This window comes from Oncorhynchus gorbuscha, linkage group LG16 (genome assembly GCF_021184085.1).
Source record: "Oncorhynchus gorbuscha isolate QuinsamMale2020 ecotype Even-year linkage group LG16, OgorEven_v1.0, whole genome shotgun sequence".
NCBI lineage: Eukaryota > Metazoa > Chordata > Actinopteri > Salmoniformes > Salmonidae > Oncorhynchus > Oncorhynchus gorbuscha.
The window spans coordinates 1,765,812-1,781,161 of NC_060188.1; the positions used below are offsets into that span (position 1 = coordinate 1,765,812).

General features: G+C 44.3%; 2 protein-coding genes across 4 annotated transcripts; one reads left to right on the plus strand and one right to left on the minus strand.

Annotated features, from left to right (window-relative positions):
• Positions 1–1,694: 1,694 nt before the first annotated feature.
• LOC124000110 (RNA-binding protein with serine-rich domain 1-like) lies at positions 1,695–8,241 on the minus strand. The gene is made up of 7 exons (XM_046306251.1): positions 8,081–8,241; positions 7,655–7,801; positions 7,231–7,398; positions 6,809–6,914; positions 4,329–4,482; positions 2,622–2,763; positions 1,695–2,212 (listed from the first exon to the last, which is right to left on the minus strand). Coding segments are annotated over exons 1-7 (819 nt in total). The 5' UTR covers positions 8,083–8,241; the 3' UTR covers positions 1,695–2,112.
• Positions 8,146–14,366, plus strand: LOC124000109. 3 transcript variants are annotated; one of them, XM_046306248.1, is made up of 4 exons: positions 8,146–8,370; positions 8,985–9,706; positions 10,995–11,144; positions 12,869–14,366. In XM_046306248.1, the coding sequence occupies exons 2-4, from the start codon at positions 9,050–9,052 to the stop codon at positions 13,889–13,891; spliced, it is 1,830 nt and encodes a 609-aa protein (XP_046162204.1). In that variant the 5' UTR covers positions 8,146–8,370; positions 8,985–9,049; the 3' UTR covers positions 13,892–14,366. The 3 variants fall into 3 exon arrangements, with proteins under 3 accessions (XP_046162204.1, XP_046162203.1, XP_046162205.1); XM_046306247.1 differs by having other exon boundaries at positions 8,147–8,370; positions 8,981–9,706; XM_046306249.1 differs by having other exon boundaries at positions 8,156–8,251; positions 8,981–9,706.
• Positions 14,367–15,350: the final 984 nt, after the last annotated feature.

Consider the following 15,350-nt stretch of genomic DNA (forward strand, 5'->3'; position numbering starts at 1 on the left):
GAATGGAATTATTATTATTATTTTTTAAATTCTCGGTGGTGGGATTGTCGGGGGCGGGGTATTGGATGGTTACGGGGTAGTTCTTGGAGAATTGTGGGGGTGGGGGTCTTGGAAGGCTGGTGGGAGATCTGTCGACGTGTCATAGGCTACCTGTGCACCACCAAGTCAGAACAGTCGGCTAAGTTCTGAGGGTGAAAGGTTTCGCTGATGGCCAGGTGTAGCGGTGGTAAGGATTCACTCCATGGTGCTGAAAAAGAAATCTCTGCTGTTGGGACAGCTTTATGTAGGCCCTAACAGTTTGGGACAATTTGGGCTTAATCTAGGCCCTAACAATTTGGGACAGCTTAATGTAGGCCCTAACAGTTTGGGACAGCTTAATGTAGGCCCTAACAGTTTGGGACAGCTTATTGTAGGCCCTAACAGTTTGGGGATAAACGTTTGTCACCTTGTAGTGACATGCATCTAAAAAAAAAAGTTGAGTTTGCCCAACTAAGATTTATCTGCTAAAATCGCCATTGAACACAGCGATAATGATTGGCAACACCCTCATGTTCTCTAGTCTCTTGCAGAAACTAAACCTCAGAGCAACAAGCCTCACGTCCAATAGTTAAACACTAGCAGCAAAAACAGTGGTAAAATAATAAAAAAACGCAGCAACGAGTGATAAAAGGCTGTGTTTGTGATGTAAGTCTGGCCTAGAGGTCCATGTTTATCATATCAATGTATCAATAGCCTGCAATGTACTGTGCCATGTGCACCATACATACATTGGACAGTAGATGTGTTCATGTCAGAATAAATAGAGGTTTTCAAAATAACCTGTTTTATGTTGTTGCAGAGCATGAGGAGGGCTTTTCCCCAATAACAATAACGGACAGTTCTGAACGATCAGTTGAAGAACGATGTGATTATATAGCCCAGAGGGCGATTTAGTATGACATGCTGCATACGTTTTGAGATTCCAATGGTCACACCCATATCGAACAGGTCACATCCGGTCACACCCACTGAACAAGAGCAAACATACCAGTAAGACTGTTGAATGGTACAAACCGTTCTGCGCTCGACTGAATACCCAGCTGGCATAAAATAAACCACTTGTATATTTATTTACATTTTATTTAACTAGGCAAGTCAGTTAAGAACAAATTATTTTCAATGACGGCCTAGGAACTGCCTTGTTCAGGGGGAGAACGACAGATTTCTACCATGTCAGCTCAGGGATTCGATCTTGAAACATTTGTTACTCGTCCAACGCTCTAACCACTAGGCTACCTGCCACCCGTATGTGAAGATAGTGCCCTCTGCTGGAGAAGTTTAAACTTTACTACACTAACGATGGGAAAATCTCAATGAGATATTCTCCCTTCCTCATGTCCTCTACTCTCCTCCTTTTGAAAAAGGTCAAAGGCAATTGAGGATCGGAGGCGAGGAACTGTAGAAACAAGTGCGCTTGTATGAAATGACACTGCTCCTACACTAGTGTCATCCAAAAATGTGTAAAGTGTTCAAAAGAAACACGGCTACTTGTGCTAGACTTTTTTATTCATAAAAGGACAAGTAGAGTACTGTTTTTAAATGTGTGCATGTTTTTCTTATATGGCGAAATATAGAAATGTGTCTCTAGCTAGTCAATAAACTTAGGCTGGCATATAGATTTAAAGAAGCCACAGAAATTGACAAACAGTTTGAGGTTGAAGTTTCTTCCTTTTTATTTTCAAAGCATGTACAAAATCAGTACACGGTGGTAAAAAGACAGGCTACACATCTTGAGCAAATCATTAGTACTAAAACAAAGCCTGAGCTCTGATTGGATAACAAAGGACATGACGATCAACAAGTAATCTGAACGACTGTTTGGGAACCTTAAAATGAAAACTGGAAAAGCGTAATGAGACAAACAAAACAACGACTGTTCACTTCAGAAAAATTGTATTTCCTTGATTCCTTTCATCCTCTCTTCTCGCCACCTCAAAGCACATTGGATGAGAAGGAACATTCCGATTTTGTCCTCCAATGCATTTTAAGGTAGAGACAGGATGCAAGAAATCATGGAAAATACATTCACCCTGGGTTGTTGGGGTGGGCGGGCAGGGGGGTAGCGTTGTTCCTCTACCGTGAGGAGTTGGAACTGGAGCGGGAACGATGACGTCTGCGCCCCGGGGACCTGGAGCGTCGGCGCACCGGGGACCGTCTCCTTGGTGACCGAGACCTGCAGGTAAACAAAGCATCACTTGTGTGTCAGTAAAGTACCTATATATTGCGTCATTTGAAGAAACTATCAACAGGTCAACATATTACACGACAAGGAGCTAGAGAGGCACTAGGAGTAGAGAATTAAACACTACAGTAATGTTCTCAGGACAGTAGGTCAGATTGGGGGATTCAAATTACTGTTGAAATTGGTGATTGAACCAAGTATTTGTTACCAGTATTGTACTATAAATCCAGGACGTCCAGGTCACCATAACATGGGCTAGGGCCATCAGACCCAACAGGGCCATCAGACCCAACAGGGCCATCAGACCCAACAGGGCCACCAGGGCTCGGGCCATCAGGGCTCGGGCCATCAGGGCTCGGGCCATCAGGGCTCGGGCCATCAGACCAGGGCCAACACTGACCTTCTCCTCATGCGAGGTGGGGTGCGGCGCCACATGGGGGGAGGTGGGGGCATTCTGCGTGGGGGTGACTGTCTACGAGGGGGAGGGCGTATCCTTGGAGCCAACACGGCAGAGGTGGTGATCTCCTGACCATCAATCTGACCTGGGAACAACAGAAAGACGCACAAACCTCAAAGTCATACTAGAAACACCTCTGTTAAAATGTATATAAACTCCAGGACATTGAGATTTCAGACTGACACAAAGCAGTACAAGGGGTTAGCCAGCAGTACAAGGGGTTAGCCAGCAGTACAAGGGGTTAGCCAGCAGTACAAGGGGTTAGCCAGCAGTACAAGGGGTTAGCCAGCAGTACAAGGGGTTAGCCAGCAGTACAAGGGGTTAGCCAGCAGTACAAGGGGTTAGCCAGCAGTACAAGGGGTTAGCCAGCAGTACAAGGGGTTAGCCAGCAGTACAAGGGGTTAGCCAGCAGTACAAGGGGTTCAGCCAGCAGTACAAGGGGTTAGCCAGCAGTACAAGGGGTTAGCCAGCAGTACAAGGGGTTAGCCAGCAGTACAAGGGGTTAGCCAGCAGTACAAGGGGTTAGCCAGCAGTACAAGGGGTTAGCCAGCCAGCAGTACAAGGGGTTAGCCAGCCGTACAAGGGGTTTACAAGGGGTTAGCCAGCCGTACAAGGGGTTAGCCAGCCGTACAAGGGGTTAGCCAGCCGTACAAGGGGTTAGCCAGCCAGTACAAGGGGTTAGCCAGCAGTACAAGGGGTTAGCCAGCAGTACAAGGGGTTAGCCAGCAGTACAAGGGGTTAGCCAGCAGTACAAGGGGTTAGCCAGCAGTACAAGGGGTTAGCCAGCAGTACAAGGGGTTAGCCAGCAGTACAAGGGGTTAGCCAGCAGTACAAGGGGTTAGCCAGCAGTACAAGGGGTTAGCCAGCAGTACAAGGGGTTAGGCAGCAGTACAAGGGGTTACAAGTACAAGGGGTTAGGCAGCAGTACAAGGGGTTAGGCAGCAGTACAAGGGGTTAGGCAGCAGTACAAGGGGTTAGGCAGCAGTACAAGGGGTTAGCCAGCAGTACAAGGGGTTAGCCAGCAGTACAAGGGGTTAGCCAGCAGTACAAGGGGTTAGCCAGCAGTACAAGGGGTTAGCCAGCAGTACAAGGGGTTAGCCAGCAGTACAAGGGGTTAGCCAGCAGTACAAGGGGTTAGCCAGCAGTACAAGGGGTTAGCCAGCAGTACAAGGGGTTAGCCAGCAGTACAAGGGGTTAGCCAGCAGTACAAGAGGTTAGGCTCTGCACTGAGATGATACATTGGGGACGTAGTGTTCGCATGAAACAACGCCATCATTGTAGGTTTTTAGCTGCTCCACCGGAAGATGACATCACAGACGAAGCACAAACCACTTTCAGCGTTTACCCTTCGTGAGTCATGCATCGACTGGGAGAAAATTAAACAGCCCCTCACAGCTAATCTCCAGGCACGTGCTGTTTGTGCAACAGCCAGGTTTAATTGGCTACAATGGGAATGTATTACTTGTAGCTCAAAAAAGTATGTACCGGGTCTGTTATTGTTACAGTCTACAAGATTGTGTTCAGTAGGCACAAAACGACCAGAAACCAAGAGGAACCATCTGAACATGTCCAATAAGAATTGCTCATTTTCATTTGCAAAACATTATACTACGCTGTGGCCTAATGAACATGCCCAAGATGCCCTCGTACCACCATCCATGTGTTTCAGGGCCTTCTGGGCCTCCTCTGGAGTCTCGAACTCCACATAGGCGTAGCCCCGGGACAGGTTTGGGTGGAGCCTCTCCACTGGCATGTCAATCATCTTGATCTTGCCGTAGGTGGCAAAGATCTCCTGGATGTGGTCCTGTTCAACAGAAGATAAAAATGGACTTCCAACATGTATCTCTGATGGCATGGTCTCGACATACAACCCATTCAAAGAGAATAAGTACACTTTTACTTTAAGGCTCAATATGTAGAAATCACTCCGCTATACATAGTTGCTAAAATACTAAAATGATCAACTAATTTCAGTTTGTGACAAAACAAGCAATGTAGGCTATAGTGTAGAGAATCAGGGTACCATCTAAACCGCTGTGAAATAGATTTTACATATCCCAAAATATCAATATATAAAGTTTTAGAACACCTACTCATTCATGGCTTCTTATTTATTTTTACTATTTGTCATTGTAGAATAATAGTGAAGACATCAAAACTATGAAATAACATATGGAATCATGTAGTAACCAAAAACAAAAAAAAGTAACAAAAAAAAGTAAAAAAATAAATATATAGATATATATTTTTTTTTTCTTTGCACACCCATGGCATTCTCTCAACCAGCTTCATGAAGTAGTCAACTGGAATGCACTTCAAATAACAGGTGTGCCTTGTTAAAAGTTAATTTGCAGAATTTCTTTCCTTCTTAATGTGTTTGAGCCAATCAGCTGTGTTGTGACAAGGTAGATATATATTGACAAGAAGATATATATTTGGTAAAAGACCAAGTCCATATTATGTCAAGAACAGCTCATAAAAGCAAAGAGAAACAACAGTCCATCATTATGTTAAGGCATGAGGGTCAGTCAATACGGAACATTTCAAGAACTTTGAACGTTTCTTCAAGCGCAGTCGTAAACCATCATGCACTGTGATGAAACTGGCTCTCATGAGAACCGCCACAGGAAAGGAAGACCCAGAGTTACCTCTGCTGCAGAGGATAAGTTCATTAGAGTTAACTGCACTTCAGGTTGCAGCCCAAATAACTGCTTCAGAGTTCAAGTAACAGACATCTCGACATCAACTGTTCAGAGGAGACTGTGTGAATCAGGCCTTCATGGTCGAAATTGCTGCAAAGAAACCACTACTAAAGGACACCAATAAGAAGATACTTGCTTGGGCCAAGAAACACAAGCAATGGACATTAAACCGATGGAAATTTGTCTTTTGGTCTGGAGTCCAAATTTGAGAATTTTGGTTCCAACCGCCGTGTCTTTGTGAGATGCGGTGTGGGTGAACGGATGATCTCTGCATGTGTATTTCCCACCGTGAAGCATGGAGGAGGTGGTGTGATGGTGCTTTGCTGGTTACACTGTCAGTGATTTATTTATAATTCAAGGCACACTTAACCAGCATGGCTACCACAGCATTCTGCAGCGATATGCCATGCCATCTGGTTTGGACTAAGTGATACTATCATTAATTTTTCAACAGGATAATGACCCAACACACCTCCAGGCTGTGTAAGGGCTATTTTACCAAGGAGAGTGGAGTGCTGCATCAGATGACCTGGCCTCCACAATCACACGACCTCAAAAAAGTTGAAATGGTTTAGGATGAGCCCGACCGCAGAGTGAAGGAAAAGCAGCCAACAAGTGCTCAGCATATGTGGGAACTCCTTCAAGACTGTTGGAAAAGCATTCCAGGTGAAGCTGGTTGAGAGAACGCCAAGCGTATGCAAAGCTGTCATCAAGGTAGGGTGGCTATTTGAAGAATCTAAAATATATTTTGCTTTGTTTAACACTTTTTTTGTTACTACATGATTCCATGTGTTATTTCATCGTTTTGATGTCTTCACTATTATTCTACAATGTAGAAAACTGTAAAAATAAAGAACACATGCATTAGTAGGTGTTCTAAACTTTTTGACCGGTAATGTGTGTGTGCATACATCTTTATTTATCCACTGTACAACAATAATATGTATTTTTACAGCCACAGTACCTAACCCCCTAATGTTCCTGGCTTATTTTGTAAAAGAACATGTTGTAAGCCTAACATACAATTGGTGCTTCAGAATTCACTCTAGGCCAGTTACTCTGTTAACTCCAGAACTGCCTTCTCCCGGATATCTTCAAAGAGTTCATAATTCAATACAATAATATTGACAATTCCAAGCACCCTGCAAAATTGTGAGATCATGAGAGGATACACAACTGCTACTAACCGCTAACACTGTTAGCCTGTTATTTTTTTTTTTTTTAACTAGGCAAGTCAGTTAAGAACAAATTCTTATTTTCAATGACGGCCTAGGAACAGTGGGTTAACTGCCCGTTCAGGGGCAGAACGACAGGTCAGCTCGGGGACTTGAACTTGCAACCTTTCAGTTACTAGTCCAACGCTCTAACCACTAGGCTACCCTGCCGCCCCCCGCCCCATGTCAACAGCCGTGTCGTGTAGTCCCTCACCTTGGTCACATTTCTGGTCAGTCTTCCTAAGTGAACTTTGGTGGGCTTGGGGCTCGGGCTCCTTCTCCTTCGCTCCTTGTCATCTCCCTTCTTCTGTGTTTTGGACCTGTAGCACAATGGACAGTCATTACAAAACCATGAGAGTTTACGAAGTGAAGAGATACTATTTAAAGCGGGACAAACTTGTAGTTTTTCCCACAACTGAACCATTTTGATCATGATAAAATGGCATTCTCAACCAGACCTAGGGTTCAAATAGTATTTGACATATTTCAACTATGTTCAGTGTGTGCCACTGGTTCCATTGTCCTAGACGAAGATAAAACATTTGGACGATTTCAAATACTATGTGAACCCAGGGAATTTCCCAATGAACATACACTGTTTAGGACCACAATCACAATGTATCAGCTGGTACTCACGCGGAGCGGGAGCGGCGGCGGTTGTCGTGGCGGCGGCGGCTGGGGTCAGGTGACCCAGAGGAACTAGATGAGCTGGAGGAGCTGGACCGGGAAGACCCAGAGCGGCTGGTGCCAGAGGAACTAGAACCGCTGGAGGAACCAGAGCTGGAGCCAGAGCTGCTGCTGGAGCTGGGTAGTAAGATATACATACACAAACAGGCCAGCAACAAGGGTTGTGTTCATTAGGAACACAATCGAAGGAAACTGAGTAAAACAGGGAAGTACCATCTGAAATTCATGTCCAATTAAACTCTTGGCCCACTTTGGAACATAGGGCATTCCAGCAAGGCTTAGCGTGAAAAGACCTAGCTAGTGTGTCATAAAGCACTGTTTGAGGTAGTTAAAGACTGTACAGAGTCTGAAAGAGCAATTGGGGGCATCTCACCTGCTGCTGCTCCCAGTGGATGCACTGCGTCGTTTGTGGCCCTTCTCCCTGCCTCTCTCCTTGTCCCCCCCTTCCTTTGTGGCAGTCTTCTCTTTTCCCCTGTCCTTTGACTTTTCCTCCTCCTTACGCTTTGTGGGTGACGGTGCCCTAAGTAAGTGAAAAAAATATGGAAGTTAAGAACAGCATTATTATTAAGTTCCTCATCTTCAAACTAACTGTTTATATGTTGCGTTTATGCTACCGCCATTGCCTTCCTCCATTCATAGAACAAGCGAGGCCAGAAACGATAGCTAATTAGCAACGTTGTGCCCTGCTCTGTTTATGTAGCTCAAGCATTAAAATGTATCTAATGTAATGCCAAAATGGTCAACATTGAGAAGATCATAACATGGAATAGAAATAGTTGTATAAACCCATAATACGTACATTTCGTTCGAGTCAGATGCAGGCTCAACCACTCGTTCCGCTGTGCTAAATCTGACGCGTAATGATGACGTGGTCGCCTAAATGACGTTTTACACTGTTTCTCTTTGGTCAACATTCATACGAAAATCTTTAGCTAGCTATCAACCCTCGACCACTGGTTCTACCAGTAAGGTTAGTTAATAGTTACTTGTTAAAAATGTATGTTTTCCCCTAGCGATTTAGCTTGCACACTAAAGGAAACGATATGGGTCATTTTCAAATGAGCTGAAAACGTGCAGAATCGTATTGAGGTGAGTTGGCACCGCGATCAAATATTCTTAGCTAGAACTAGCTCACGTTAGTTATCTATTTAGATCAAATAATTTCATTTTTTCAACGTTGAGGTAGGGCCGTTAGGCTATGTGTTCACATTGTGGGACAGGTTTGATGCTATCTAGCTAAAATATTTACTTGCTAGACAATGGACAGTACACTGTCCCAACGTTGATGCTAGACTGTTGGTTCCGGTGGAGTAATGAAGATAGACTACGCTACGGCATCCAAGCTTAGTTCAGGTGGAAGTCTGTGGCAGAGGTTAGGATACACTGCCAGCCATGTTCTATTGGCTTATTTATTATGGTTATTTAGCTTACTAAATCTAGCTAATCATTTATGTATTTTGCCAAAAATAATCAGTCAATTTTGTCTGGAGTCCTGTCCTTCACAAGTTAAATTGCTTTTAATGTCAGTCTAGCTATCAATGTGAGGTTTCATGTGAATACGATTATGTGATAGAATTGGTGCCATCTGTGTGATTTCTGATCAATTTAACTACACTAGCTTAATGTATTTATGTTTGAAAGTATAATTCCAAATGCCCTATTTAGTACAGTTAGTAGTGAATTCTCTGTCTCTCAACAGATAGACTACTTCTAAGTCCCGATTGGAGAAGGGCTCTTCCAGTGGAGCAGCCTGGAGTGAGTGACCACCATGGGCCGTCTGGACGATGCTGCCAAGCGCAAGGTGGTGGAGCTGCGGCAGGCGGGTCTGAGCTTCCGCAAGATCAAGGCGGTGCTGGAGCTGGAGAACATCCGGGTGTCTGCCCAAGCCATTTACCTGTACCTCAAGGAGTTCCAGAGGAAGAAGGTTCAGAGGGGTGGTGAAAGTGCTGCAGCCACAGACCCACAGACCACACCTGGGGTTGGAGCAGGGAGGGGAGATGGTGGAAGCCGGGAGGGCTGGAACGACCAGCAAATACGGAATCTACTGAGGGAGGCGTCACGCCACGCAGGCTATGTTGCAGCGTCAGAGTTCGCCAAGCAGTGTCCTGGCTCCAATCCTCCTGAGGTCAGGGGTCAGGGGCCGTCTGGGACAGGAAGCGAAGGCGCCAGCAGAGGACAGAGCAACAGGACAGAGAAACCGGAGGAAGGGAACAAGAAGGAGGATGAGGATAAGGACATCCAGATTGTCAGTGTCACATCATTGGCTCAGAACTCTCAACAGAGAGGTCTTCCACCCGCAGGAGCAGCGGCTGTGACTGTGACAGGCGCCTACATGCGTAAGAGAGCCACGCCCTCGCCAGCTACTAACCCCATACTGGCAGCACGCAAAAGGCTTCTGGATAAGGCTTTGTCTCATAGAGCAAAGGTAGGCACGTCTCATAGTCGTGTGATTCACTAAGACCAAAAAGGGTGCAGAGACATCAAGTTTGAGTAGATATATACAGAAAGGGTTGGTAACAGGCGACTGGTGGGCCAAATTGAGGCCGCAAGCAATTGTATTTGGCCTACAGTTTTTTATATTAAAAAAATATAAATTTCAGAAAAATATAAGAAAATTTGCTCCCAAATATTCAGACCAATAAATAGAGATGTGATAGTGTCTCAATGTAATGGAGGTATTTCATTCTGATATTGTCAAATACAATATCGGTTTGGGATTACTTCAGGTCATTTTGCAGTGTACAAATGGATATTATTAGGCCTATGTTCCTGTACAGAGTACAGCATATTGAGTTCATCAACGAGCCTCGGCATTTATGCGCTCTGCACAATTAGCCTGGGGATAGCTTCGGAAGCCCTAATACTCCAAAGTGTGATCAATGAGTTAGCCAGCTAGCTTTGATAAACCAGAACTGACATTCTGGTTCATTAAGAAATCTAAAGGTAGATGTTTTTGTTTGTCAATTAGACCATGCCCATTTCAAGCTTATCTGTCTAAAAAAATACGTTATTTCAAGTTGCTGACTAAGTCATTAATCCTGCTTTGTAGTATACCGCTCAGGCTTCTCACGCTCTGTTTGAAAGCCTGGGGAAGATCTCATAAGCGAAGACGATAAAGGGCTGTAGTATGGTGGAGTCTACATGCTTGTGTAAATCTTTCAGAACAGTTTCATTTACATAAACATCCAGAACCTGTTTTTCTAACATTCCACTCCTTGTACACTTCTTATTTTGCATGTCAATGATTGGCAAGGAGTAGAGTGTAGCAGAAACAGACTGGTAACCAGGCTCTAATTTTATAATCCTTTTCAAATGTTTCAGTAAAAGAAATGGCATTTTTTGTTGTACATGTTCAGGTCTGGGGCGGCAGCGTAGCCTAGTGGTTAGAGTGTTGGACTAGTAACCGGAAGGTTGCGAGTTCAAACCCCCGAGCTGACAAGGTACAAATCTGTCGTTCTGCACCTTAACCCACTGTTCCCAGGCCGTCATTGAAAATAAGAATGTGTTCTTAACTGACTTGCCTGGTTAAATAAAGGTAAAAAAAAAAAAAAAAAAATTAAAAAATTAAAAGGTAGTACCCACACGGTACACTCAGTTTCAAAATGTTTCCACTTTCTGAACAACCCTGGGTTGAAACAAATGATCACATGAGAGGTGTTATTACTGTGGTCATGTAATGTCTAGGCTTTGATTGGATCTTTATTTTTCCCCAGATAAGAGACTCTTCTTATCAGTCCTACCAGCAAGTAGCAGCTCTGCTGAGAAGAGAACAGTCTAATGCTTCTGGTTCTGATGTTCAGAGACCTGTGGCAGCAGATCAACCACAGTCCTATGACCCAGTCACTCAGAGGCTTACTCAAGTGGTGAGTACAAGGCGAAGGAAACTCACCATAATATACACAATTATTATAAATAGTGCCGATTCAATGTCACAAACCGGCTCGAAGTTCCTAACAAAAAGGGAGACAGCGTGGAGATAAGGAATAACAAAATATATTTATTAATTGAACTAAATACAATTAACAATGGTGTGTGTAGTCGGTAGTGTGAGTGGTTGCGTGCATAAATGTGATGAGGTGTGTTGAAAGGTGCCAAAGCAAACAAAACCGCCACAACCAAAGTCTAACTGTCTGCATGGAGAGAGTCTCAATGAATGGGGAAGAGGCGTATTTATCCCGGGACACACCTGAGCCCAGGTGTGTCCCATTTCGCTTAAGACCCTCCCGGGCTCCCACCGACATCCTATTAAGGAAAACAAGAGCAAAGAATTTGGCAGACAGAGTGGGAGGGTGGTCGTCACCCCCCATAAAACCGGGGACCAACAAGGACGGTTAGAATCAGGCCAACTCCTAGCATCAGCAACACGTTCAAACAATGAAAAGAACTAAGTTTCCAACAATATCAAATGTGTCCGGGGCACGACCAAAAGAGGAACAACCCCTAGGTAAATCTAGGTCAACTTCCCAGAGCAAACTCTCTCCTGAGATCTTTCCTTCCCTAACCAACTCAAGCCGCTCTTGTTGCAGCTTTATTTTTGCACGCTCCAAATCCTGTTTAAATTGCAACTCCTTTTCATACTTTAGCTGTAACAGAAGCAGTTCTTTCTGCTGTTCAAAAAGAATACTAGGGCTAACAGATGGTGCCGCCATCGTAATGAAATGGGGAGATGGCGAGTCCTCGGCAGAAGCTGCCCCAGTGGTAACTTCAAGAATACCACTCCAGAGTGGCCTTCAATATCAACCTAAGAATTTGACATTTATCACCAATTTCAACCTTGTAGTGTTAAGCAATCTTCAACAGCTGTTCCTTAGGACATAACTCTAACAGTTCCTCTGATGGAAAGCGAATGAACGTGAGATGCCATAGTCACAAGTAAATACAAAAAAAATAATCTCGCTCTTCCCCTCTGCTGAGAACACCAGACCACAAGAGAAATGAATCACACTGGGCACCACAGAAGAGAGATGATATATGGAGCTTCCCCAAAACCTACAATAACTCAACCCTAGTCTTAGTGAAACCAGAAACTGAATAGCTGACTATATATAAAACTAAATTTAGTATTAACGTTCAAATAAAATATATATTGTTTTTTCATTTTTTTCAAAGGTTTTATCATAGTTTGTTGCATTGCCAAAGTTGTTGTAAAGAAGTGACATTTGATATAAATATGTTAATGTGTTTAAAAGCTATATAATTTTAGGTAAAGGGGTAAGTTGTAACAATGAGTTACAACAACTAACCCCAGTCATGGGAGCCTTGTGAAAAAACATGATTATTGTCATCAACTATACCAATCAAAAGGCCTGATCTTACTGATAAAATATGTGTCGATACATAGAGAATGTTCCAAAGGTCAATAATGAAAATAGAGGGGCAGCAAAAATATATTTTAAAACATGGCCTCAAAACAAATCTGTCAATGAAACCAAAGATTGATGGATAAATTTGTTTTTAAATTAAACTTCATAGTTATGTAAAGACTAACCAATCATTGGCACATGGAACATCTTTCTAAGTAGGTTTTAATTTTATATATTTAGCCTGTTACAACTGACCCATGTTACAATGGACTTGTACTCTGCAGAGGAATTTGGATGGCCAGCAAGGAGGCAGTGTTCCCAGACAGATGTTCCAGCAGAGAGTCGGTGGCCAAGCTGTCCGCTCCCCACACCCTGCTCCTCCCCGTGTGGGCATCCGGCTCCCCAACCCCCCACCACCACCCACCTCCCAGGGTAGTAGCCCTGTCATCCGCCTCCAAAGCCCTGGGAGCCAGGGCATGAACCAGGGCCTTCTCAGGAGAGACAGGAACCCCAGCCCTCAGCAGGCAGCTCACCAGGAGGCTGGAGGGAGAAGCGGGGGAGGGGGTGGTGGAGGTGGGGGTCTCCAGGAGCAGGTCCAGACCCTGGGCTCTGAGATCCACAGCCTGAGCCTGGCGGTGCGCATGCTGGTGGAGCAGCAGTACCGGCTGGAGAGGGAGCAGGTCCAGCAGACCCAGGTCCAGAAGCAGATTCTCAGCACCCTGCAGACCCTAGCCTCCAGACTGGAGGCACCCTGTACCAGCCTTCACCAGCAGCGACAGCATCCCAAAACTCCCCCACCCCCGGTCTTACCTGCCTCAGGCTCTGCCTCCTACTGCCAGGACACATTCCCCTTCAGCCAAGGAGGGTATGCTCAGTGCAGCCAGGCCCAGCCCAGCTACAACGGGATGGACAGCTCCAGTCTGGAGACCATAGAGACCTTCAAACTGTCCAGACAGAGCCCCCATGGCATCAACGGCTTCCAGACGGGCAGCAGCAGTAGTACCACCGATAGCCTCCTGCTCACACACACCCCTACATACACGCTGGCGCACACACAGCCTTACTCGTCAGCCTACACACAGCAGCCACACACTCAAACACACATGCCCTCATGCACACAGTCTTACGCCACCACTTACACACAGTCCTATAGAGGAACAGACAGTACAGACGGTCCCAGCACCAGCACAGAGGGAGCTCTCCAGGACTGCATGGTCCCCACCCAGGCCTCTGTTGACCTGGACTCAGACATCACAGTCTCCCCACAAGAAACCCAGCTCAACATCATTAAAGTGGAGGCACTCTAACATGCTGACCAGACCGTGCGTGCGCCATCGTGGGCATGTTGATTTTGTCCACCCACACCAGACGCAATCAGGGCACGCAGGTTGAAATATGAAAACAAACTCTGAACCAACTATATTCACTATATTCAGACTTATAGGGACAGTTTTCTAGACACAGATTAAGCCTAGTCCGAGACTTAAAAGCATGTTCAATGTATAATGGAAATTCTGGAAAAGGTGCTTTAGTCCAGAACTATGCTTAAATTGGTGTCTAGGAAACCAACCCATATAGGGTTCAGTTCCATAGTTTAAATCCAAAGTAGCTTCTGCTCTGTTCACATTTGTACATTTAATTATCCACTACCTCTCCTTTAGCCAAATGTTTCAGTACATGTTATGTCTTGGGTTTTTAAGGGATTTCTTATGTTTTTGAAGTATGTGTCATTATTTTTAGAACCGTGAATATCCCCATAGAAATGAATACCACTTCATTGTCCATTCTGAAAGGAACATTTGTCCTCGAGTCTATCTACCATTTTTACATGAAACACTTATTATCAAATCACAAAGAGCAATACAGAAGAAGCATGTCTTATCGTTTTAATAATGCCTTTGGATTATGTTGCCATCAGTCTTTACAGAGCATCAAACTCTTCACCAATGCAAGGTCTCTGCTGCCTTCTGCTAGATCAGCCTTAAAGTGCAGAATGTCCTGTCTGTACATAACTAAATGTACTTGAATAAAGTGCTACATAATATCCAACAAATTAGGAAGTTATTAATATTTATGGCAGTGTTACAGTGGAACTGATAGCCTTTTAACTACTTTGCAAATATGAAACAAACGGACAATCACATCAGTCAAAAATATCAAATTCCCAGTCATGCTTCATAACCAACTTTACAAGACCTTTTAAAAATAGGTTATATTTTACTAAAAAATACATGACCTAAGGCATTGTTTGCAGAATATATGAATGCAGTTCAATGCATAATTAATATAATTCACCAATACATTTTTTGGTAGTCCAAAATATATTGCTATCAGGTTGTAAATGACAGCTGGTCTGGTACATCGTTTGCTACCGCCACCCATTCGGGATGCACCGTTTCAGTTTCAATGACTCAATAGGCTGGGAATGTCAATACAAGGGCAATGATCCCAATTCAGTCATAACGTGGCTAATAGCCTATCGTACATGTGGCAAACACAAGGCCCCCTAGAACACACAAGCGAGTAAATGAGTCGAGCTGTCATTTACTTTATGAAATTATAGCCGGCTGTGCTCACATTGGTGTGTCCGGTTTACAGTGCGCAGCGTGGGGGGGAAGTGACAGACATGCCACAGTCCAGGCTAGGCTTCTCAAATGTTGCAGTCTGGCTTCGGGTTTTTAAAGCTTGACAATGATTAACTAAAAAACTAAACCTTCAACAAAACACAACACGAAAGAGTTACATGTATGCCTATTACAGCAACAT